At 44.6% G+C, this 24011-nt stretch overlaps 1 protein-coding gene across 12 annotated transcripts in view; it reads right to left on the bottom strand.

Annotated features, from left to right (window-relative positions):
- Positions 1–24011, bottom strand: part of METTL25 (methyltransferase like 25) — a 265950-nt gene that overhangs the window by 135394 nt on the left and 106545 nt on the right. For all 12 annotated transcript variants that reach the window (XR_003856005.1, XR_003856002.1, XR_003856006.1 and 9 more), the window contains exon 2: positions 5786–5950. Coding sequence is in view for 7 of the 12 variants with exons in the window: in XM_029597096.1 (XP_029452956.1) it covers positions 5786–5950 (165 nt within the window). In the remaining 5 variants the exon portion in view is untranslated. The remainder of the gene's footprint in view (positions 1–5785; positions 5951–24011) is intronic.

The following is a 24011-nucleotide window of genomic DNA, read 5'->3' on the forward strand; positions in this document are numbered from 1 at the left end:
TTTGAGCAGCATGCAGCTTGCCCTTGGATGCAGTTTGCACCGCGGTTTTTTTCTGTGCTGCAGTAGTCACCTAGAGCTTGGAGAATTGAGACTTGGGCTTCAATGACCAATAGGCTACCTCTGGAGTGCCCATGGATGCAGCCCATCGATGGAAGTCCGACTGAGGTTTCTTTGGCCCTGGGGAGGACTAAGTTGACCTTCTGTTAGCCTCCCTTGGGGATGGAGCTTAACCTTCTGAGGCCGAAAATAACCCCTGGTTCCCCTGTCAACTCCTGCTCCTTTAAGTAGGCAATCTTCTTGGCCCTTTGTCTTTGAGCCTGAGTCTCTGCAATTGGCCTGGTCATGGTAGGCTCTAGGCAAAGATAACAATAATTGTGGCCATCTGTGAGTGACATTATGTGTCCACTTAAATCCTGGGTGCTCGGACATGGTAGAACTTAAAAGTGCTGTTTGGGGGAATCACTGAAGTGAAAATTTTAAGAAAAGATGAGATGATGAAAGAAAAGAGTGTCTTCCACATGTCTGTACGAAGTGTGGAAAAAAACAAACTGGGGAGATCTGGCAATCAGCAATTATGCCACGCATGCCCAGTAGAGCAAAGCTCTGCTAGTTTGAAGAGACAGTTCCACCCTGTGCAGTCAGACGACCACACCCCAGACAGCATGGTTAATTCAGCCTGCATAATCAACGGAAAAAACACCCAACTTGTGAGGCAAGGTACTTTTGTTACTGTCCAACCTGCTCATAGGTAAAAGTATGTGTGTGGTAAGAAGTAATAGAGATACTTTTTAAGGATATGCAGGTATCTGTGACCTGGAGTGGCCACTGTCTGAGACAGGATGCTGGGCTCAAAAAAAACCTTAGTCTGACCCAGCATGGTATGTCCTTATGTTCATATATTTTTACCTATGGAGTGAAGAGGTGATCCAGAGTGGTAGTAAAGACTAGAACACACCTAATTTTGTATAATCGAAACAGGGCACATTGTTTCTAACAGAAACAAAAATTACCTGCAGAGAAAGCAGGAGCAATTTTTGTAGTTAATTTTTCAAAGCAAAAGCCAATGCAAGTTTTTGCTTTGGATTACTGTTGCAAACCCCGTGGGTAAAATGTATCTGCAGAGTTTGCCCCAACGCAGGCAGTTTTGATTATTGCCCCCAGAGGTCTTAAATTATGTCTGCAGACCAAAACGGAGAACAGTGATGCTGTTTTATTTGCAGTACGGTTTTTCATTCAATAACTTTTTTTTTTTTTAATCTTGAAATGGAATTAAAAACGCATGCTGACCAATATCATTACCTCTTCTGTTTGCCTCATGCTGCCTCCCTTTCATTCTCACTCTGTTCTATTAAGATAGGTGTTCGGGAACAGACGACCACTGGACTATCGCCAAGACATCAGCAGATGTGACCACAAAAACGTCAGCTTTATGTGATTAAAGGGCACTGCTCAATCTTCAAAGCCCAGTAGGTAAACGATGAGAGAGAAAAAAAAAATGGTTGGCTCACTGAAGGGAAACTGTTTCTGCCAGGGGATGTACTAAAGAAGAAGAGCAACTCTGACAGTAAAAAGAAAAAGCTGTGTAGAGTATGCTGTGTGGATCAGTGAAACACAAGCCTACTTTAATGCATTTTGATGGGTATTTTTCAGACAGCAGAATGGGAAAAATGTGCAAGGGTGAGAAGACTTTTACAAGACACTGCACTTGTGTATCACTACTGTGCTCTATCAGAGTAAATTATTATTGCCCATTGACATGGTCATTTGGTTTTTATTTTTCTGCAACTACAAATCTTATTTTTTTATTCTCCACAACAAAAAGAAACATAACACAAAGTGCGCAACACAACACACAACCTTGGTACTTCTCAATGCCGTTTGTTCTGGAACTTTCTCCCCCCCCCAATCCCCTAACCTCTCTGAACAGGTCTGGTTTTCATGACATTCACAATGAATATGCATATTTCCATACATCTGGCCTCAAAACCAGGTTATTCTACATAATTTTGTTACCCTAAAACCCGGCTTCTTTGAGCGCTATGAGGAGCAGAATTCAGAACTGTTCGTATGCGACGGTGGTTTCGCCCCGTACAGGGGCAGCTTAAGGCAACCACTATGATCTTTACATGGAATGACGGTATATAAAATGTCTAAATAAATAAATATATATTAGGCCTATGGTAAAGTGCACTGGGTGTGGACTTGGCCCACAGAAAGCCAGGAATAAACTGAACCACAATTCCAATACAATAAGCCTTCCATATCATACGTTTGTGAGCATCTACCTACGTTTGTGAGTTGTCTACTCTGTACACTGTTGTGAACTAGTGATTTACACATGGAACGACAATATATAAAACATTCAACCTATGAAAAAGCTATACTGCAAATATTACATCAGGTCCTAAACACCAATACACCTCCTATTAGGAAAACAGATTAAAGCCAGGTTGTTGTAAATCCCTACACAGAAATTACATGCTAGCAGAATACCTAAAGCCTCAGTCACACAAGCAGAACATAGATAGACTCTCACCCAGGGCTGGTGCAAGGGTATTGGGCGCCCTAGGCAACCCCTGCGCTGCCGCCTCCCTACCTGTTTCGGCGCCGTGTGCTTCTTAGGGCGCCGAGCCATAGGGGGCGCCGAAGAGCAGCCACGTGGTGCCGCAAGCAGGGCCTATCCCGCTCGCGGCAAAGAGACAGGTGGGGGGCATGACTATTTCTCTTTGCCGCGAGCAGGATAGGCCCCGTTGCGGCACCACGTGGCTGCTCTTTGGCGCTCCCTATGGCTCGGCGCCCTAGGAGACCGCCAAAGTTCACCTAATGGACGCGCCAGCCCTGCTCTCACCAAATACAGAATAAAGAGATCATAAAATATAAATTGAAATGTGCAGACAAAAACTGAACTGGAAATCACAAAAAGCCAAACTCTGTAAGCAATGCAACACAATCAAGAAATATAAAACATTAAACATACCAATACAAAGAATGTCAAATCCGCTGATAAATTCAGCCAATTAAAAGCACGTATAAAAATGTTTAAAATATTACCAAACACTAATAAAATATTTCAAAAGAGCAGATACATCACATCCAATAATTAAAACTAACAAGGATAAAAAAAAAAAAAAAATCTCTCATTCTCCATACCTGGGAACTTTAGATTTCCAGTCCTCCTGAGACTCTCGTAGATTGGAGGGATGAACAAACTTTAACCTCTCTCACACACACATACACCCCCCCCCACCATCCTCTCATACACATACATACAACCCCACCCTCTCATACACATTCACAAAGTCACTCTCACAGGGCAAGTCTCTTTCACACACACATTTTGGACCTTTTCTCTGACTGCACAGCAAGGCCTCTTCTGCCGCCAGCTTCGGGGGAAAACACTGGCTGGTCTCCTTGCACTTTGCCTTCTCAGGCCCCCCAAACTCCTTCACCCTCTATCTCTCCCCTTTCACTCTATCTCCACTTCCAGAGTTTGACCCCTCTCTCTCAGTACTGGCCCTCACAAAAGGCTCTCTCTGTCCTCTCTCACATGCACACACACACCCCCCTCACCCAGGCTCCTTCTCTCATGCATACACCTTCATACAGGCTACCTACTTATCACACACACACACACACACATCCCTTCACATAGACTCCTTCACTCACAAACACCTTCAATTCCCTCACCTACACACACTCCCTTTTTTAAGCACACCAGCTCCCATTCTCTCTCACACACACATTTCTTCACAATCTCCTTACAAAGACTCTCTCTGGCACACAAACATAGCCCCTCATTCATGCTCTCTCTCCCCCCCCCCCCCCCACCACACACTGACTTGCAATCTTAAACACATACCTCTACATACAGCCTCTCAGTCTCTCACACAACCACTACACATAGAATCACTGGGGCCATGTTCACAGCATGCTGGGACTTGCACCTCAGTCTTCACTGCGACACTGCACACTGGGACCTCCTTCCTCTTCACAACCACGCGGCATGCTGGGGCCTCCTTCCTCTTTGCTGCTGCGCGGCACGCCGGGGCCTCCTGGAATTCCCCCAGGACTAAGAGTTTGCCTGATTGAAGGGTGAGGTGGCTGTGGCAGGAAGGTTTCGGGGGGCAATTTTGCTGCCTCAAAATCTTGCTGCCTGAAGAGGCTGCCTCATCCTGCCTCATTATAGAACTATCCCCGGCCCCCTACTAAAAGGTTTTTTCTCTTTTTATAACCTGTAGGAGATTTTTGCATTTTTTGATCCTTCCCCTATCTTTTGGCCATCCCCTTTTTGGGATGGACCTAGTCTCTTTCTAAAAAGTGGGTTGAGCATGCTTAGTGGGGAGACATTGGGAGTGTTTGGAGCTGAGGAAGGTGTTTGGTTTTTTTTTTTTTTGGAGGTGGTGTCTCGAAGTAGGCCTCACGGTTCACCAAGGAGAGTTTTTGGAGATTTGATTGGGGAGTTTTGCGATCTCAACTAGTTCCTACAGGAGAGCCAATTTCCCTTTTCTGGAGGGGCTGCATTTTCCAGTATTCTCCCCTTGCATCAGTGGGGCCAGCAACAGCTGGATTTGAAGAGGTTTTTGAAACCCATTTCAAAGGAAGGAGGGCTTTCTTCCATTTTGAACCCCTGCTTATGATCATGGAAGAGAAGAATTTCCCCAAGGGGAGGGCATATTGGACACCGATTCAGATCAGAGGAATAAAGCTAAGAGAAGGTGCACCATGGATAAAGAAACTTCAGCCTTGGAATTATTATTCTTTTTATGTTAACTATTTTTTTTTCCATTCTGGCATGGATCCTGTTTTCTTAAGATAACGTAAACCTGTTTTTTGTTGAACATCACTACCCATCTGCTGGCTATGTGTCTCCATGTGTATCCTGTTCTAAGATCTTCTTAAGTGAGTACCAGTGAACTGTGATGAAAGACCGTGTTTGAGAGTGATCAGCCATGTCTTGAAACCTCCCCACTGCACAGAGGGGCCGCAGAGGGTTTAGATTCCTCCCTGCCCGTGGAACCCCAGCATCCCAGTGGCTAGCACTTACTGAATCAGAGGTCTGGGAGGTTAACAAACAGCCCTGGGAGTTGTGTGCCCCCCCCCCCCCTCATTCAGTCTACAAAACGAAGAGGGGGTTACACACATAACAGAGTCACATGCACAGCACAAGCAACAACCGATGAGGTGTACACTCCAGGAGGATTTGGCTACATCCAGATTTTTCTATTACAGCTGTTACAGCAGCTGTGGTAGGATCGTACATTTGAGACACAACATAAAGAGAAGCATGAGCAAGGCAGCTAGGACATGTGATACGTCTCAAATCTAAAGGCAGCCTGTCGGAAGAGACAGCAGAGCCAGGGCAGTACTTTTTAGGTTATGCCAAATTTCTTAAATGTTCGAGGCTCAGAAAACTTTGAAAATCTCCATGGAGACAATATCCTGGCTTATGGTTATTACAGTCCAAGTATTTATTAAAACAATTGCTTTATTTTCCATGCAAGTGGGGGACACATGCAAAGAATTTGAAATGTAAGAACACGATGTACACAGCACACATGGTACATTTTTATGTACTGTCCAGCTGTCAAAATAAGTTCTCTAAAACTCATAAAGCAGTCAGCATGCTCTACATGCCTGCAAAAAAAACAATAAACCTATTGTACATACACAAAATCAATTTATAATAAAGGAGTCACTGAGCTGCTCATGAATTAGCAGTAATTCAGAAATCCGTTCACTGCCATTAATAAGAAATCAATATTCATGAAAAAAAAACAAAACATACCCATCTTTTCTGGCTCCAAGCCTCGCAGGACCCCTATCAGTTGTTTTAAGGATGTACATATTCCCAGGTTTGGCAGGGAAAGGTCCTTAGCAGCATCAAGGAAAGTCTCCAGATTGACTAACTTCTGTGTCTCTTCACTGAAAATGCTGGAAAATTCATCTCCATCTGTGCATCACGAGAGAAAGAGAGAATTTATTAAGGTTAATGCCCCCCCGCCTTTGCAGGGATAGGCAAGGCACTGACAAGCTCAGAAGACATTACAGTTTTTCAGGGTTTTCAAAAGCCTATGAGAAAACCCAGGGCACTTTTCCCACACTTTGCTTCTCATGCTCCTGCTATATTCTAGAATACAAAAGTGTTGGCGCAACATGGACTGATATTTCATGCCAATACTTGTGCTAAACATGTTCATGCAAAAGTATAAAATCATTTAATAGCAAACTGTGGGGAAAACCATCCAGCTAAAATATTACTGTGGCTAATATCTGGAATGCTCCCTATGCTCATCGTGCACCTTGCGTTGGGACACAGCATATGCTAACTTAAAACATAGCTTGCCTCCTCTTCCTCTGGGGCAGAGGACATTTCCATATCTGACCGAATGTAAAGAAATCCTTTAAAACTGATTAGCTGGCCTGGCTGCCCAAGGGCGCTATGCACATAGTAGGAAGAAACGGAGCTCTGCAATCCTCAATATGCCCAACCAGGCAACGAATCAAGAACAGACATTCTGTAACATACAAGATTTCTCACTTAGATTTGCATTGCATATCCCACACATTACATTAGTAGAATCCTACAGAAATGTATATTGCTAAAAAGTTATTTTATTTGTAAGGAAGGTTCCTTGGGCATGGGCATTTTGGTTTTGAAGACACACCATCATATATATCCATTTTCTGATATTAAAAAAAAAAATCCTACTGACAGTAACAGATTCCTTTCTGTAGCTAGTAGAATTATTTTCTGCAGTTTAACATCCCACTGTTTCTCTACTGTGCTGAGACACACGGTAATGGTGGTTGTGCTAAGATGTGCTTATTGCTCTTTTTAGTGCTATTCCATAGCGTACTTGCATTATATTATATTTTCTGCTAGTTCTCTCATTGCACAAATATATGGCTAAACGTTTGGCCACCACGGCTCTGAGGTGCAAAGGAGCGTGTCCTGTACAAGATGGCTGTGCTGATGAGCCTGAAATGAAAAACATTGGCAATGTCATAGCGAAATGGCACACCACAATGAGGAAATGATTTTTCTGGCAGAAGGCTGCAAATAGAATTTGGAAAACTTGCAACAAAGACAAAAACCTCACATCCAAGATCTGGGAAAGCCAGGGCTTAAGATTTAAAAACCACCTCCCAAAGGTTTCTTTGGCAGGATTTGAATATGGCCACAGAGGGAGCATCACTCACCAGCTCACGGTGGCTACTCCAGGCATACAGGCAGCTAGATAGAAAGCTGGTGATGGAGGCAGAACATCACATAAAAGCTGTTTACCAGATAAGCATAGGTCATGAGGAGAAGGTGGAGTGGGAAATGAGAGGAGAGGTAATGAGGAGCAGCAAAGAGAAGGCACTGGGTAAGGAGGTGATTAGGGCACTAGTGTTCAGCATTGAGAATGAAAGGGAGGGGTTATCAAATGGTCACAAAAGCACTGAAGGAAGTCACGTGACACAGTGGCATACTGAAGAGATTATCGGGCTGATGCAGAAAGGTGCGTTCAGTTGATCGCACCTTTTGCCTGCACTTCAGTGCGTATTTTCTGCTGGCAAAAAACAAACATACTTCCCCTGCAGCAAGGGCTTTTGCACGCAGAAAATGCCAGCTCCGAATCAGGAGTACTGCTTAGCACCCTCACAGGGAAATCCCATGCAAATGAGGGAATTAAGCAGTATCCCCCCCCAGATGCTGACCAATAACATCGGGCCAGCGCACATTTTTTAGCGCTGGAAATTTAACTCCAAGATAGAGCTGGAGTTAAGTTTCCAGTACTACTGTGCTGGCACTTAAAATCCCTAAAAAAGGAGAAAGAAAAAAAATTTTAAAAAAAGTTTTAAAATGTCCGCAGATAAGTCCCTACTTACCTAGCTAAGTAGCGGCTGCCATCATTGTTTACCAAATTCATTAAGAATTATCCTTTCGGGAAAAATGCTTATAATGAAGTCACAGAGGTAAAATCCTAGGATTTTCCTCTCTTCCTCTGCAGTTCCAGATCCTGTGACCACTGCTTCTGCTCTCTAAGTAGCGGCTGCCGCCACTTACCTGGATAAGTACTGACTTATCCGTCTACCTGGCGCAGGTCACCACTACTTAAGCTGGATAAAAGGACTTTTCTGACTAAGCAGCAGTGATCTATGCCAGATAGACGGATAAGCGCAGGCTTATCCGCTATCTGGCAGCTGTTTCCCATATGATAGCTAAGGAAGGGGAAAGAAGACACACACAGGGCAAGAGACAGCGTCTTCAGATTGTGTTCTTCCAATCCTTATCCCACGCTGACCTATAGTGCTCAGAACGTGTGACAAAAGTAAGAGTCAAGGTTGCTGGAGGCTTAATAAAATGTCCGTTTGCTGCTATATTCTTTCCCATAAGACAAAAATTTTATAACAAGACTTAAATCCCTTTGTAACCATCTTGATATCCCCATCTCTGGGGAATAATAAGCAAAGCTGAAAAAAGGATCTGATTAGTGAAGAGGTGCAGTATAGGGCTTCAGGGACCAATATAATAAGGGGCGCTCAAGTTTTATTTTGGTTTTAGCATGCATTTTTCTGGCATAATTGAAGTCTGGTATGTAACAGGAGCTTTGACGCTTAAAAAAGGCAGACTAAAACAGGAGCAAAAGCCAGCACTAAGATTAGCATGGGTGCCTGCAAATCCCATGTAAAAGAAGGCATTAGCTATTCCCCAGCAAGGCAGGGAGGTGCGTTAAAGGGCAAGACGCTTAAAGAACATTTTCTTAACACTGAAAATTTAACTTCTGGGTTTGGGCAAGAGTAAGCCTTAACTCATGTTTCTGGTTGCTGTGCCCCAGTGTGGTAGTGTCTAGCTGCTTCTATCACACTGGGCTCAGCAACAAAAAAAATGTGGCCACAAGCAATGGGAGTTTATTCCGCCGCAGACCCAGGAGTTCAATTTCCAGTGTAAGATCTCAAGGCAGGCAGCATCCAATTTTGGCATACTGTATAACTGTAGATGCCCACCACAGGTAGCTTCTACTCTTGTTCAGCTGGCTGGACGTGCCCACGCCAAAGAGGACACTCTTGCATCCCGTGCCCTTTTAGCAAAGAATGGCAAGTAAAATCAAAGCATAAACTCTGCTGTGCGGGTAACTGCAGCTACCTTAAAGCACAAACTCGGGGGGCACCTAAAGCCGAACAGGGTGCCAAAATCAGATGCACGGTGCCAAAGTGCATACTGTTCAGCTGAAGGTGCCTACCCCAGAGAGCTTATTCTTTGATTTTACTTGTCATGCCTTGCCAAAATGACATTGCATGTAAGATTGGTGCTGTGCATTCCAACTTGTGGGCACATTTTACCATTCAAGGCTGTTTTGACAAGGAATGGCAAGTAAAATAAAAGAATAAGCTCTCTGGGGAACATGCCTACAGCTAGGTGAACAAAGCATAGCCTGTCTGGGTGGGCACCAACAGCTAAATAACACACACTTTAGCACTACATATGTGTTTGCTGTTCAGCAGTTTAGGAAAACATAGAAAACCTGTGACTGGTGCCCTCCTCAAAGAGTTTACATTGGAAATTTAACTCCTGGGTCCGAGGTGGAGTGAACTCCTATTTCTAGGGGCAAATTTTGTCTATTGTTCTACCTAGTGTGGTACTTCACCTCAGACCCAGGAGGATTTACATTTTCAGTTGGATGAGCAATACCAAGTGCACATCATTCAGCTGAAGGTGCCTTCCCAAGACATCTTATGTTTTGTTACACTGTAGGTGCAAGCCCCAGAGAGCTTACGTTATCTTTGATCTGAGGTGAAGTAAGCTCACATTTCTGCTGGCCAAAGTTATTCTATTGCTGCACCCAGTCTGGTAGAAAGACACTACCACATAGGGCACAGCTAGTCCTGGAGGAATTCTGCGCTGCTGTGGAACGCAGAATTGCAATTTTCTGCTCAGAATTGCCAAATTCTGTGCAGAAAATAGCAGAGGAGACCCTGCCACGCCGCGAACAGTGCGCATCCCACGTGTGCCGCAGGACACGCGCCGCTCGCAGCATACGGGGACCTTCCCTTTTCGCCGTGAAAGGTGTGCCAGGCCTTCATCTTCACCGCGAACGGAGCACGTCCCGCGGCACACGTGGCACGTGCTCTGCTTGCAGCATGCCGGTGAGAGAGAGCAGGAGGGGGTGAAAGAGAGCATGGGAGGTAAGGGAGGGGATGGGGGGATGCCAGTGAGAGAGTAGGGAGGGTGAGAGAGAGCATGGTTGGTAAGAGGGGGAATGCTTGAGTGTGGGTTTCAGAGAGAGGGAGCCGATATGAAGGGAGAGGTGTGGGGGAGGGGAGGGTAAGAGAGAGCATGGGAGGTAAGAGAGTGGGGTGGGGGGATGCCGGTGAGAGAGAATGTGTGTGTGAGACAAGGGAAGGGGAGGATGAGAGACAGCATGGTTGGTAAGAGGGAGGGTGGGGGGATGCTTGAGTGTGGGTGCCAGAGAGAGTGAGCCTATATGAGGAGATTGTGAAGGAGTGCGTATGTGTGTGAGAGATTGAGAGCTCGTGTGTATGTGAGGGTGCTGGCCTGTGTGAAGGGATTGTGTATGTGTGAGACAGAGCCTGTGAGAAGAGGTGCATGAGAGACAGACATAGGTAGCCTGTATGAGGATGTATGTGTGAAAGAGAAAGGGAGCTTGTGTGGGTGTGTAAGCAAGAGAGAGGGCCCTGTATGAGGGGATGTGTGTGTGTGCGAGAGAGTGAGGGAGCTTATATGAGGGTGTGTGTGTGTGTATTAGAGAGAAGGAGCATGTGTGTGAGAGAGGGAGGGACAGAGGGAGCCAGTGTGAGGGGCAGTACTGAGAACGGGGTCAAACTCTGGGACTGGAAATAGAGTGGAAGGGGTTGAGCCTAGAGGTGGAGGGGCATGATACTGGCAGGTGGAGGAGTTGGGGTCTGAGAGGAAAAAGTGGCTAGGGGAGAAGGGAGAGCGAGTGGAAGGGACAATCTTACAGTGAATTTCTAGTGAAATTCTGCATCTTTTAAGTAATAACTTTTCTGTATTAATTTAAAATGTAATTACTTAAAGACTGTCATGTAAATTGTGTTATTTTGACCAATATAAAGCCTGAAGAATTTTAAGTTTTTGTGCGCAATATTCCCCCAGGAGTAGGCACAGCAACAGAATATCAAGGCCATCAGAAATGTGAGTTAACATTTACTCCACCTCAGGCCAAGCAGTTAACTTGAAAATTCACTTAGCGCATTAGAACACAAGAAAATGCCATACTGGGTCAGACCGAGGGTCCATCAAGCCCAGCAACCTGTTTCCAACAGTGGCCAATCCAGGCCATAAGAACCTGGCAAGTACCCAAAAACTAAGGGCTGGATTTTATAAATTAGCGCGAGCGCGTACTTTTGTTCGCACACCAGAGTACGCGGGATTTTAATAGATACATCCGGGGTCGGCGCGTGCAAGGCTGCCCAAAATCGGCAGCCTGCGCGCGCCGAGCCGCGCAGCCTGCCTCCGTTCCCTCCGAGGTCGCTCCGAAATCGGAGCGGCCTCGGAGGGAACTTTCCTTCCACCCCCCCCCCCCCCGCACCTTCCCTTACCTAACCCACCACCCCGGCCCTATCTAAACTCCCCCCCACCTTTGTCGGCAAAGTTACGCCTGCTGGCTGCCCCGCTCCATGTTCCGGTCCCGGGGACTGGTCCGGAGGCCGCGGCCACACCCCCAGAACGCCCCCGGGCCAAAACCACGCCTGCGGCGCCGCCCCCTAAATGTCGCGTCACGCACGTCCTGGGGCTTGCGCACGCAGGGGGGTTTTGGGGTAGGTTTTCGGGGGATACGCGCGTACCCCTTTGAAAATCTACCCGTAAGTCTATTCCATGTTACCGTTGCTAGTAATAGCAGTGGCTATTTTCTAAGTCAACTTAATTAATAGCAGGTAATGGACTTTTCCTCCAAGAACTTATTCAATCCTTTTTTAAACACAGCTACACTAACTGCACTGACCACATCCTCTGGCAACAAATTCCAGAGTTTAATTGTGCGTTGAGTAAAAAAGAACTTTCTCCAATTAGTTTTAAATGTGCCCAATGCTAACTTCATGGAGTGCCCCCTAGTCTTTCTATTATCCGAAAGAGTAAATAACCGATTCACATCTACCCGTTCTAGACCTCTCATGATTTTAAACACCTCTATCATATCCCCCCTCAGTCGTCTCTTCTCCAAGCTGAAAAGTCCTAACCTCTTTAGTCTTTCCTCATAGGGGACCTGTTCCATTCCCTTTATCATTTTGATAGCCCTTCTCTAACGCAACTATATTTTTTTTGAGATGCGGCGACCAGAATTGTACACAGTATTCAAGGTGCGGTCTCACCATGGAGCGATACAGAGGCATTATGACATTTTCCGTTTTATTCACCATTCCCTTTCTAATAATTCCCAACATTCTGTTTGCTTTTTTGACTGCCGCAGCACACTGAACCGACTATTTCAATGTGTTATCCACTATGACGCCTAGATCTCTTTCTTGGGTGGTAGCTCCTAATATGGAACCTAACATTGTGTAATTATAGCATGGGTTATTTTTCCCTATGTGCATCACCTTGCACTTATCCACATTAAATTTCATCTGCCATTTGGATGCCCAATTTTCCAGTCTCACAAGGTCTTCCTGCAATTTATCACAATCTGCTTGTGATTTAACTACTCTGAATAATTTTGTATCATCTGCAAATTTGATTACCTCACTTGCCATATTTCTTTCCAGATCATTTATAAATAGATTGAAAAGTACAGGTCCCAATACAGATCCCTGAGGTACTCCACTGCCCACTCACTTCCACTGAGAAAAATGACCATTTAATCCTACTCTATGTTTCCTGTCTTTTAGCCAGTTTGTAATCCACGAAAGGACATCGCCACCTATCCCATGACTTTTTACTTTTCCTAGAAGCCTCTCATGAGGAACTTTGTCAAACGCCTTCTTAAAATCCAAATATACTACGTCTACCAGTTCCCCTTTATCTACATGTTTATTAACTCCTTCAAAAAAGTGAAGCAGATTTGTGAGGCAAGACTTGCCTTGGGTAAAGCCATGCTGACTTTGTTCCATTAAACTATGTCTTTCTATATGTTCTGTGATTTTGATATTTAGAACACTATCCACTATTTTTCCTGGCACTGAAGTCAGGCTGTCTGTAGTTTCCCGGATCGCTCCTGGAGCCCTTTTTAAATATTGCGGTTACATTAGCCACCCTCCAGTCATCAGGTACAATGGATGATTTTAATGATAGGTTACAAATTTTTACTAATAGGTCTGAAATTTCATTTTTTAGTTCCTTCAGAACTCTGGGGTGTATACCATCTGGTCCAGGTGATTTACTACTCTTCAGTTTGTCAATCAGGCCTACCACATCTTTTAGGTTCACCGTGATTTGGTTCAGTCCATCTGAATCATTACCCATGAAAACCTTCTCTGATACGGTATCTCCCCAACATCCTATTCACTAAACACTGAAGCAAAAAAACCATTAAATCTTTCTGCGATGGCTTTATCTTCTCTAATTGCCCTTTAACCCCTCGATCATCTAATGGTCCAACTGACTTCCTCACAGGCTTTCTGCTTTGGATATATTCAAAAAAGTTTTTACTGTGAGTTTTTGCCTCTACGGCCAACTTCTTTTCAAATTCTCTCCCAGCCTGTCTTATCGATGTCTTACATTTAACTTGCCAACGCTTATGCATTATCCTATTTTCTTCTGTTGGATCCTTCTTCCAATTTTTGAATGAAGATCTTTTGGCTAAAATAGCTTCTTTCACTTTCCCTTTCAACCAGGAGTATGGAGGTAAGCACTCGAAGTTGGAAGAGGTGTGACCAAAATGGAGTTGCCAATCTCACGTGCAAGGCCATTTTGCCAAGTGAAATCAAAGGGTAAGCTCTCTGGAACAGGCAATGAGAAATCACCTGATGATTTCCTTTTCTTTAGGACAGTCAGATGAATCTAGTACAAGCGAGTTATGCACCTCTACCAGCAGATGGAGACGGAGCAAACTGACGTCACAGTATATATACCCCAGCAGTTATATCAGCCTGCCAGTATTCTCTTCAAAAGCAATTGTGGACAGACTAGCAAAACTTGAACAAACAGATAACCATTTCAATACTCAGCCAACAGGCAACCATTTCAATACTCAGCCAACAGGCAACCATTTCAATACTCAGCCAACAGGCAACCATTTCAATACTCAGCCAACAGGCAACCATTTCAATACTCAGCCAACAGGCAGCAGGCTCAGACAAGAATGCAACACTAGACTAGGGACTGGATGAACACTTACCAGTAATCCCTATAACACGAAACCATGGAGGACCATGATACAACCATTTGGTAGCCAAGGGAGGGAAGCTGGATTCATCTGTCTGTCCTAAAGAAAAGGAAGTTATCAGGTAAGTAGTAACATCTCATTTCTTAGCATCCAGTCAGATAAATCCAGAACAAGTGGAATGTACCTAAGCTACTCCTGAATAGAGCGGGAGACTGCTCGTGGTCCAATCAAAACTGCACGTGCAAAGGCTGCATCCTTCCGGGCTTGTACATCCAGACAATAGTACCCGGAAAAAGTGTGTAACAAGGACCACGTCGCAGCTTTCAAATGTCGACGGGAGACAACAATTTCACTTCCGCCCTTGACACTACTTCAGTTCTAGTGGCATGAGCCCTGACCTGAGTAGGTAACTGCTTCCCAGAATCAATGTATGCAACTGTGACTACCTCCCTAATCCAGCAAGCTATGGTAGCCTGCGAGGCCAGCTCTCCCTGCCCAGTATCGCCATGAAGAACAAACAGGCGATCCATCTTCCATAAAGGCTTAGTAACCTCCAGTTACCAGAAAATATGTCTCTTGAAATCCAAGGGTCGCAACAGATGATACTCAACATCTTTCTCTTTGTCCAGAGAGGGCAGGGAGATGGACTGATTTAAGTGAAAGTCAGTGATCATCTTCAGTAGAAAAGAAGGAACAGTATGCAGCTGTACTGTCCCTGGAGTTACCGGAGGAAAGGATCCTGGCAAGACAAGGCCTGCAGTTCGAAACCCTATGCGCAGAACAAACTGCCACAAGAAACACAGTTTTCAAGGTCAGTAACTGCAAGTTCAGGTTACGCATCGGTCTAAAACGTAGGGCCCTTTAAGAAATACAAGACTAAATTAAGACTCCATAAGGGCACTGGAAACCGCAAAGGAGGACAAAGATGTTTCACTCCTTTCAGGAAACGGGCCACATCGGGGTGAGCTGACAGGGATCCACCATTCACCTGACCTCTAAAATAGGCGAGAGCCACTACCTGTACCTTTAAGGAATTAAGTGCCAGGCCTTTATTCAAGCCATCCTACAAAAATTCCAAAATAAGCAGAATCTTGACCAAACAAGGAAGTGTACCTAGATCCTCACACCAGGCCTCAAACATTCGTCAAACTCTCACAAAGGCCAAAAAAGTGGTGAGCTTTCTAGCTCTTAGCAAGATGTAAATCACTGCTGCAGAATATCCATATTTCAGCAAGCAAACTCTTTCAAGGGCCATACCATAAGACAAAATCAAGTCGGATCTTCATGAAGAATAGGACCCTGCTATAACAGATCACTGTGCGCTGGAAGCCAAAGGGGCAATTCCGCAAGGAGCCGCTGCAGATCTGCATACCACGGTCTCCTGGGCCAATCTGGAGCAACCAAGAGCACCATCCCTCTGTGGCGCTCAATCTTTCGGACTAGTCTACCCAACATAGGCCATGGAGGAAAGGCGTACAGCAACTTATCTTCCAGCCACTCCTGCACCAAGGCATCTATTCCCAAAGACTTTGGATCTCTCTTGCAACTGAAGAATCTCTGAACTTTCATATTGCGAGAAGTAGATAGCAGGTCTAAAAACTGGACACCCCAGTGATCCAGAATCAGTTGAAATGCCTCATTTGATAGCGCCCATTCTCCTGGGTCCAGAATTTCCCTGCTGAGAAAGTCTGCTCTTACATTGTCGTTTCCTGCTATATGCAAGGCTGAGATTATCTGGAGATGTATGACAGCCCCTTCCATAAGTTGATCTATCTCCTGCGACACTTGTTGGTTCTTGGTTCCACCCTGCCGATTTATGTAAGCCACAGTCATTGCTTTGTTTGACATTATCCGGACTGCTCGACCCTGCAAGCCTGTCGCCAAACTGCAAACATGCAAGCTGGACTGCCCTGACTTCCAAATGATTGAAGTTCCAGAGAGACTCTTTTGCAACCCAGCATCCTTGCGCTGTCAGCTCCTGACAGTGAGCTTCCCAACCATGGAGACTCGCATCTGTCATCAGTACTAGCCTGTCCAGTGGAGCTAGGAAAATTCCCTTACTTAGATGATCCGGCTGTAGCCATCACTGCAGTCAGTAGGAGACATCCATTGGCAGATGGAGCCAAATCGAATAATCCAGAGACTGTAGGCTCCACTGAGACAACAGGAAGCGTTGACGAGGATGCATATGCGCTCTCGCCTACAGTACCATTTCCAGGGTTGCCGCCATTAAACCAAGTACCTGCAGGTAGGACCATACAGTCGGGCAGTGTTCATCAATAAATGTAGCTATGCCATCAACTTCTGAATATGAGCTTCTGGTAGGAAAACCTTGCCCTGCTTCATGTTGAACCAAACCCCAAGGTATTCCAATGACTGAGCAGGCTGAAGACTGCTCTTGACCAGGTTCACAATCCAGCCGAGCTCCTGCAACAAGATCACCTTGCGGGTCACCAGCAACTTGGCTCGAATCAGCCAGTCATCCAAATACGGCTGTACTAGGATCCCTTCCTCTCTCAATTCTGCCGCAACCTCCACCATTACCTTGGAAAAAGTCCTGGGAGCGGTGGCCAGACCAAAAGGCAGTGCCCAAAACTGATAATGGCGTCCCAGAACTGTGAATAGCAGAAAGCACTGATGCTCTAGTCGAATGGGAATGAGAAGATACGCATCGGACAGGTCCAAAGAGGTCAGAAATTCCCCCGACTGTATGGCCATTATCACCAAGCGCAAGGTCTCCATGTGAGAATACGTCACCTGCAAGTGACAGTCGAAACCCTTGAGATCCAGGGTGGGATGAAAGGATCCCTCTTTCTTGGGCACAATGAAATAAATTGAATATTGCCCTGTATTTTCTTGAAACGTGGGCACCGGAATCACAGCCCTCAGACTGAGGAGCCTTGCCAATATATCCTCCACTGCCTGCTTCTTCTGTATGACGTAGTAGGGGGAAACCATGAACACGTCCCGAGGAATTCTGCGAAACTCCAGCACATACCCTTCTCGTATCACCTCCAGGACCCTTTGATCCGATGTGATCTCGACCCACCTCTGATAGAAAGAGAAGTATCACCCTATCTCCTGCTCCCGGTGCTGGGTCAGCAAACTTTCATTGGTAGGCTCGGGAGAATCACTACCCGAGCCCATGCCCCCTTCTTGGGTGTCTGGGATGAAAGGTCTGAGACCTAATAAAAGGTCAAATCTTCTGAAAGTTCAGTCCTCTATAGGGTTGAAATCGCTTGGATCTCCTAGCATGACCTCTCATGCTAAAATAGCGTGGCATCTGCTTCTTATCCTCCGGTAATCGAGGAACTGGTGATTCACCCCACTTACTGGCCAGTTTCTCCAACTCGCTGCCAAACAAAAGTGAGCCTTTAAAGGGCAATTTCGTGAGGTTAGCCTTGAAGGTTGCATCGGCCAACAAATTTCTTAGTCATAACTGACAGCTGACCACTATTACCAAAGCCATCCTCCTAACGTGTACATCCTTCAAGGCCGTTCCTCTCTCCATGCAGATAGTTGTCTGCTTGAAGACTGCATATACAAGTGCATCCACCTTCGGAAACCATAAGCACTCTCACCCCTCTGGATCTAGAGGGTTCAGGCCTTCCAAAACCCAACCTCCTTTGAAATTAGCCTCTAGGGCGCCTCACTCAAAATCAATCAATTCTTGAATGGCTTCCATGACAGGGAATAAACAAGATGCTTTTCGCAGAGAAACCAAAATGGGATTTTTCTTTGGCTCAGACATGGAGTCTGCCCTAGGGACTCCCAGCATTTTCAAGGTCTGGGAAATGAGGGCTGGAAGTTCATATTTATGGAAGAATCGTAGCATAGTCCTATACAGTTCTAATCCTGAAGGAATTTCACCATCCTCAAGGAGTCCGGATTGGCGTCATTATCCGTGCCATCCTTATCTCTTATCGGGTTTTCCCGCTGCCGCTCTAGGAGTTCTCCAGCATTTACTAGTAGGTCCAGATAAGTTTTGCACCTGTGACTCTGACCTGGGAGCATTGGACGGGGCTGAGAACTGCACCTGTAGAAAGGATTGCAATCCCTGGAAAAATTCTACCCATGAAAATGTAGAAGTATCAAGACCAGGAGGCACCCAAGGCGTACTCAATGAGCTGCCTTCCCTTGCTGAAGAACCAGTTAGGGGAGTTCCAAAACCAGGTGCCCCACCTGAAAAGCCTTTACCCAGACCTACATCCGGCTGGGAAGAATCGGTCTTAGTGAAATCAGAGGAAGATAATTCTCCCTGAGCCTCCAAACAGCACTGGCACAAGTCAGTGGGAACGCCTGGTTGAGATGCCAAAATATGACAGGCAGTGCAAAGAGAAAGGTGCTTAGGTTTCTTAGATATAGGTGCCATTAGATCAGCAGCGAGCTGGTCATGGCTGGAAGCTTGCGTCTAGCTTTTTCTTTTTTGGGGGGGCATCCAAAAATTCTAGGCATCCAACCTAAGCGTCCAAAAATTAGTTATCTCACACCTAGGCACCCAAGACCATAGAGAACAGAGACTGTCTCCGGCTGCAGGGGGAGAGGGCATTTGCCATCACTGCTGCGGTCGGCTTCTTGTACCCACTGTCTTTCAGCTGCTTAACAGCTAAGTCCACGCCGGCTGAAAAACAAGGTACAAGACCAAGGCACTAATCTGAGGGACCATGGAATCACCTCACAAATTCTCAACTGGGGGAGAGACCTTTTGGTATCACAGCAGGAGAGCGGGGTGAATTTATTTTCCTTATTTCTTTAAATTGAAGCAATTCCCAGCAGGGAATTCCCAGCAGGGAATTGCTGGAGACGGAGAATACTAGCAGGCTGAAGTATATACACTGTGATGTCAGTTTGCTCTGTCTCATCTGCTGGTAGAGGTGCATAACCCACTTATTCTGGATTCATCTGACTGGATGCCAAGAAACTACAGCCATTTAAGATGCACTGCACCAAAGTGTGTATTGTTCAGCTGTAGGTGCCTTCCTTTTGATTTCGTTTGGCATGCCTTGTCCAAATGGTCTTGCATGAGATATTGCCCAAGTCAGGATGCCCAGTGCCAATCTTGCATGCAACTTCAAGCACTTATCTCCTTACTCTTGCTTTATCACACTTTTTAAAGCACTTTTCTGCATTAGTGTGGATTTTTCAGTTAATTCATATTTTAGTGTTTTGTTTTTTTTAAACTCCAATTTGATTTGCATCCCATTTGCCTACTGCATCCCATGGGGACCTGCTTTTTATTCACACACTAAGTAAAACCTGCTCTAAAATTTAACTCCAGATTTAGCGCGGGTTTTATTACATAACCCCCATGGAGAGCTATCCAAAGCAACCTCTTGAAAGAAATTAATCCACTTTTATTACCAGGGGCTGTTTTCATAGCTAAAAGAATGCTGGGAAAGGGGAGGGGCTCACCAGTCATGTTCTCAGCGAGCTGGCGACACAAGAGTAATAGCATGAATTTATGTAGCTCCTTTCATTCAAGCTGGACCCCGACACATGAGGTTGGGATTTTTTTTTTTTTTTTTTAATTACTTCAGTAGTCTATACAAAGCAACTTCAAGGATGGAAAGTCTGACCATCCAATTGTGATTCATGATTTGTAACACAGCCAGCAAAGAGGAAAAGGGGAACAGGGACAATGTTAATGCTTTTATTTTTCCATGACAGCACAGTAAATTTAAGCCATAGAGTGGCACAGTGACTTGGTCAAGAGAGAATGTGGCAGACCAAGATCTGAACTCCTGGTTATCAAGAGTTCCAACAGCTTGTCGCTCACTGCTTTTAACTGCTAGTCTATGTTTCCTTCTCACAAATAATGAGGAGGTACATGAAAAGCAAAGAAAAGTCCAGGTTTCTGCTTTTACAGGCTGATACAATAACGCGCGCAAAAAAATGGGTGCTTATATTGAGCGCCCGTTTTCCTAATGTGCACCTGATGCAATATTCCAATGACCAAAAAAAAAAAAAAATCGAAGCAGCATACAAATAGAGCACCCCTGGGAGAAATGTGTGTTTCTAGCACTCCAAAGTATACTGCATCTAAATTGCGCGTTCTTAGCAAAAGTGAATCACTTACATGAAGTTACAGAAATCTGCAATGCCTGTTTACCAAAAGGAAAGGAATCGCGCACCTTTTTAAAATTGTCCTTTAACTAATCATCATGCTCCGCTACACTAATTCCTATATACACTTTTTACATTTTTTGTTCTAACCTCAAATAACTAACTCTTATACTAACCTCTCTAAACAACCCTACCCTACAAAGGGCACATTTATTACATCACAGAGGACCACATTTTTTATTTTTCTCATGAGCCCTCAACTGCAAATAAAATTTACCTCCGGAGCTGGAGTTAATTTTCCAGTGTAAAAAATATGTATTGGGTGCCATTTTTCCTGCTTTGCTGGTAACAGTGAAAGTCTTTGTTTACATGCAATTTAAACATGATGGGCGCTATCCAATTATACTTTGGTTAGGGTGCATGCTTTAGATGTGCTAATCTTCTTGCTACATCAGATGCCATTATTGTGCGCCCAACTGTGAGTAAACCTGCGTGCTAGGCTGTGGCACTTTATTGCCTCGGACTGTTAATGATCAAACCTACTAGTGGTTCTTATTTAGAAATCTGATCACCCTCCAAGCAGGCACTGGAGTATAAACCTTTACAGACTACCACCAGCATCAGCCAGTAAGACTGTGTCTGACCTGAGATCAACAAGTCGCAGGGACTGTATGTTCCTCCAACCAATCTCATTAACATGTTCAGTCGCTAATAGCCAAGTGACTGAAACTGCATGGCCTGCTCATGTTTCTAATCAAGACTTTTGCTATTTCAATCAATGATTAGCAGCCAAGCTTTTTTTTTTTTTTTTACCATAAAAAAGTAATAAAAAAAAATTACTTTGCTCTAAACCATCTAGGTTTCTTACCTCGTTCAATGTATACTTTTTAAGGTGTTTCATAACTAAAATCTTTCTAACGTATTCCCAATATGCCCCATAAAAAACAATATTAATGCATTTTAAATTTTAAGAGGCCTACGGGAACATAAAGTTCCAATCTCACCCTAGGTAGTGTCTATTAAAAGCATAAAATGAACTTTGAAATTAACAATAAACCTCAGACGTTCTGTCAAGCAGTAATTTAAGAGTTTTCAAACTATCAGGGGCTGCTTTTATAGCCCAAGGGAGGCAAGGGCAGAGAGGGAAGTCACTCTCATAATCAAATGCAGGAGACAACAATAATAATAATAATATTAATTATAATAAATTTGATATACCACCTCTTATCCAACCTGGGTCCCAGCACACTTCAAAAATCTGGTATGGCAAGCCTAGTTATTTAAGATTTGAAAAACATCTCTTTCTTAAAGTCATAGAGTTAAAGACCAACAAGTATTTGACCATTTGCTAGCACAAACTTTTTCCAGTCTCCCATAGGGAGGAGGGCTAGGCAGTTTGCAACAGAAATGCCGGATAAGAACAGACATGACTGAGATCTTGGATAAAAGTCTGGAAACTAACTCATCATAATAGTATTTGGAATATAAAATTTAGCACAGGCTCTGCTTTTAAAACAATGGTGAAAGCAGCTCCCATTTTTCCTTGACTCAGGACACGATAAAAAAAAACCCCAGTCGATAAGATTCTGTTCTGATTTTTTTGTCATAGATGGAACCATACGGTTTCAAACTTTTGAGAGTTCCCTTTTACCAAGCCATTGCCTCCAGTATGATAGTTAGAAAAATTGGGCATGCTGGGCTAATCCTTACCAGAACCCCATGCAGACATCACGTGGATGTATACCAATGTTTAAATACAGTCTGAACAACTGAAGAGTGAATTTGAGTAACGAGATGTTTAAAAAAAAAAAAAAAAAAGTATACACACACACACACACATAACAAAAGGAGAAATTACTACTTACCTGATAATTTCCTTTCCACTAAGGAAGGCATATCAATCCCTACAAGCAGGTTATGCACATCTACCAGCAGATGGAGATGGAGTAAAATCTGATGTCAAAGATATATAATCCTGCCCAAACATCAGCCTGCCAGCATGCTCTGAAAAAGCCAAACTGTGGATAAATTGATTATATTTGAAAATGATTATTAACAAATCAACTACTCATGCTTCCAACCAACAGGGAACACTGAGCTCAGATAAACCAAAGAACAGTCAGTAAACTGAGGGGCTGGTTAAGCCACTTACCAGTCCTCCAACAAATAGCATGAAGAGCATTCTGCATCGTTCACATCTAAAGGGCGAACCAAAAGCAAAAATCGGCAGCCCAGGACAGGATGGGGATTGGCCTGCCTTCCTTAGAAGGGAAATCATCATGTAAGTAGTAATTTCTCCTTCCTCTGCACTCAGGCAGGCCAATCCTCAAAAGTGGGATGTACCAAACCTACTCCCAAACAGGGCAGGATGCTGCCTGCAGTCCAATCAACACCACCCGCGTGAATGTGGAGTCCTCCCGAGTCCAATCATCCAAGTGGTAATGCTTGAAAACGGCATGTAAGGATGACCACATCGCCACTTGGCAAATCTCAACAGGAGACAACAACCGAATCTCTGCCCATGATACAGTCTGAGCCCTTGTGGAATGCAGTCTAATCTGCTTTGGCAAAGGAATTCAATCATCCACAAAGGAGGACGTAATGACTTTCTTAATTCAATGGGCTATAGTTGCCCATGTCGCCAGTTCCCCTTGTTTATTTCCACCATGGAGCACAAACAACCGCTCAGAATTCTGCACAGATTTAGTAATCTCCAGGTACCGCAGCAAACGACGCTTGATGTCCAAGGTATGCAAAAGACGATACTCACTCTCATCTCCATCCCTGTTCAACGTGAGCAGGGAAATGGATTGATTCAAATGAAGTTCCAAAACCACTCAGCAACAACAACAAAAAAAAAGGCACAGTCTGAAGCTGTACTGCTCTCCTGCAAGTCATATGCAAAAAAGAAGACTCATGGCAAGAAAGAGCCTGGAACTTGGAAACCCAGCATTCCAAACAGATTGCCACTAGAAAAAAACTGTCTTCAAAATAAGCAGTAGCAAGGAAAGGCCATGTAGCAGTGAAAAAGTTGGACCCGCTAAGAAATTCAGGACCAGATTAAGGTCCCAAAGAGGACGAAGATACTTAACTCCCTTCAAGAACCTGGACACATCGTGATGGGAAGACAAGGGCCTACCATTGACTCACCCCTTATAACAAGCAAGGGCTGCCATTTGAACTTTCAAGGTGTTAAGGGCCAAATATTTAGGCAATCCTCCCTGTAAAAATTCCAAAATCAATGGAATATCCACTCAAAGAGGCCGAGAACCTAGCTTCGTACACCCGGCCTCAAAAATTCTCCAAACTCTCACAAAGGCCAGAGACAGAGAAAATTTCTTGGCCTAAAGTAAAGTGGAAATTACTGCAAGTGAATAATTATGCTTCAACAACAAGAATGGATCTCTAACTCAGATTCTTCCGAGGAGGCAGCCCAAGGGGACTGCCCACTAGCAATCTCTGCAGATCGGCATACCACAGCCTCCGGGGCCAACCCGAAGCCACCGCAAGTACAGTTCCGGCCTGGCTTGCAATCTTCTCAATGATTCTGCCTATCAGAGACCAGGGCGGGAAGGCATACAGCAGGCTGCCTCGAGGCCAAACCTCAATGACAACATCGAAGCCCAGTGCTTTCAGATCCTGTCTGACGGAAAAAACGTG

The sequence above is a fragment of the Rhinatrema bivittatum genome, chromosome 4 (genome assembly GCF_901001135.1).
Source record: "Rhinatrema bivittatum chromosome 4, aRhiBiv1.1, whole genome shotgun sequence".
NCBI classification, from domain to species: domain Eukaryota; kingdom Metazoa; phylum Chordata; class Amphibia; order Gymnophiona; family Rhinatrematidae; genus Rhinatrema; species Rhinatrema bivittatum.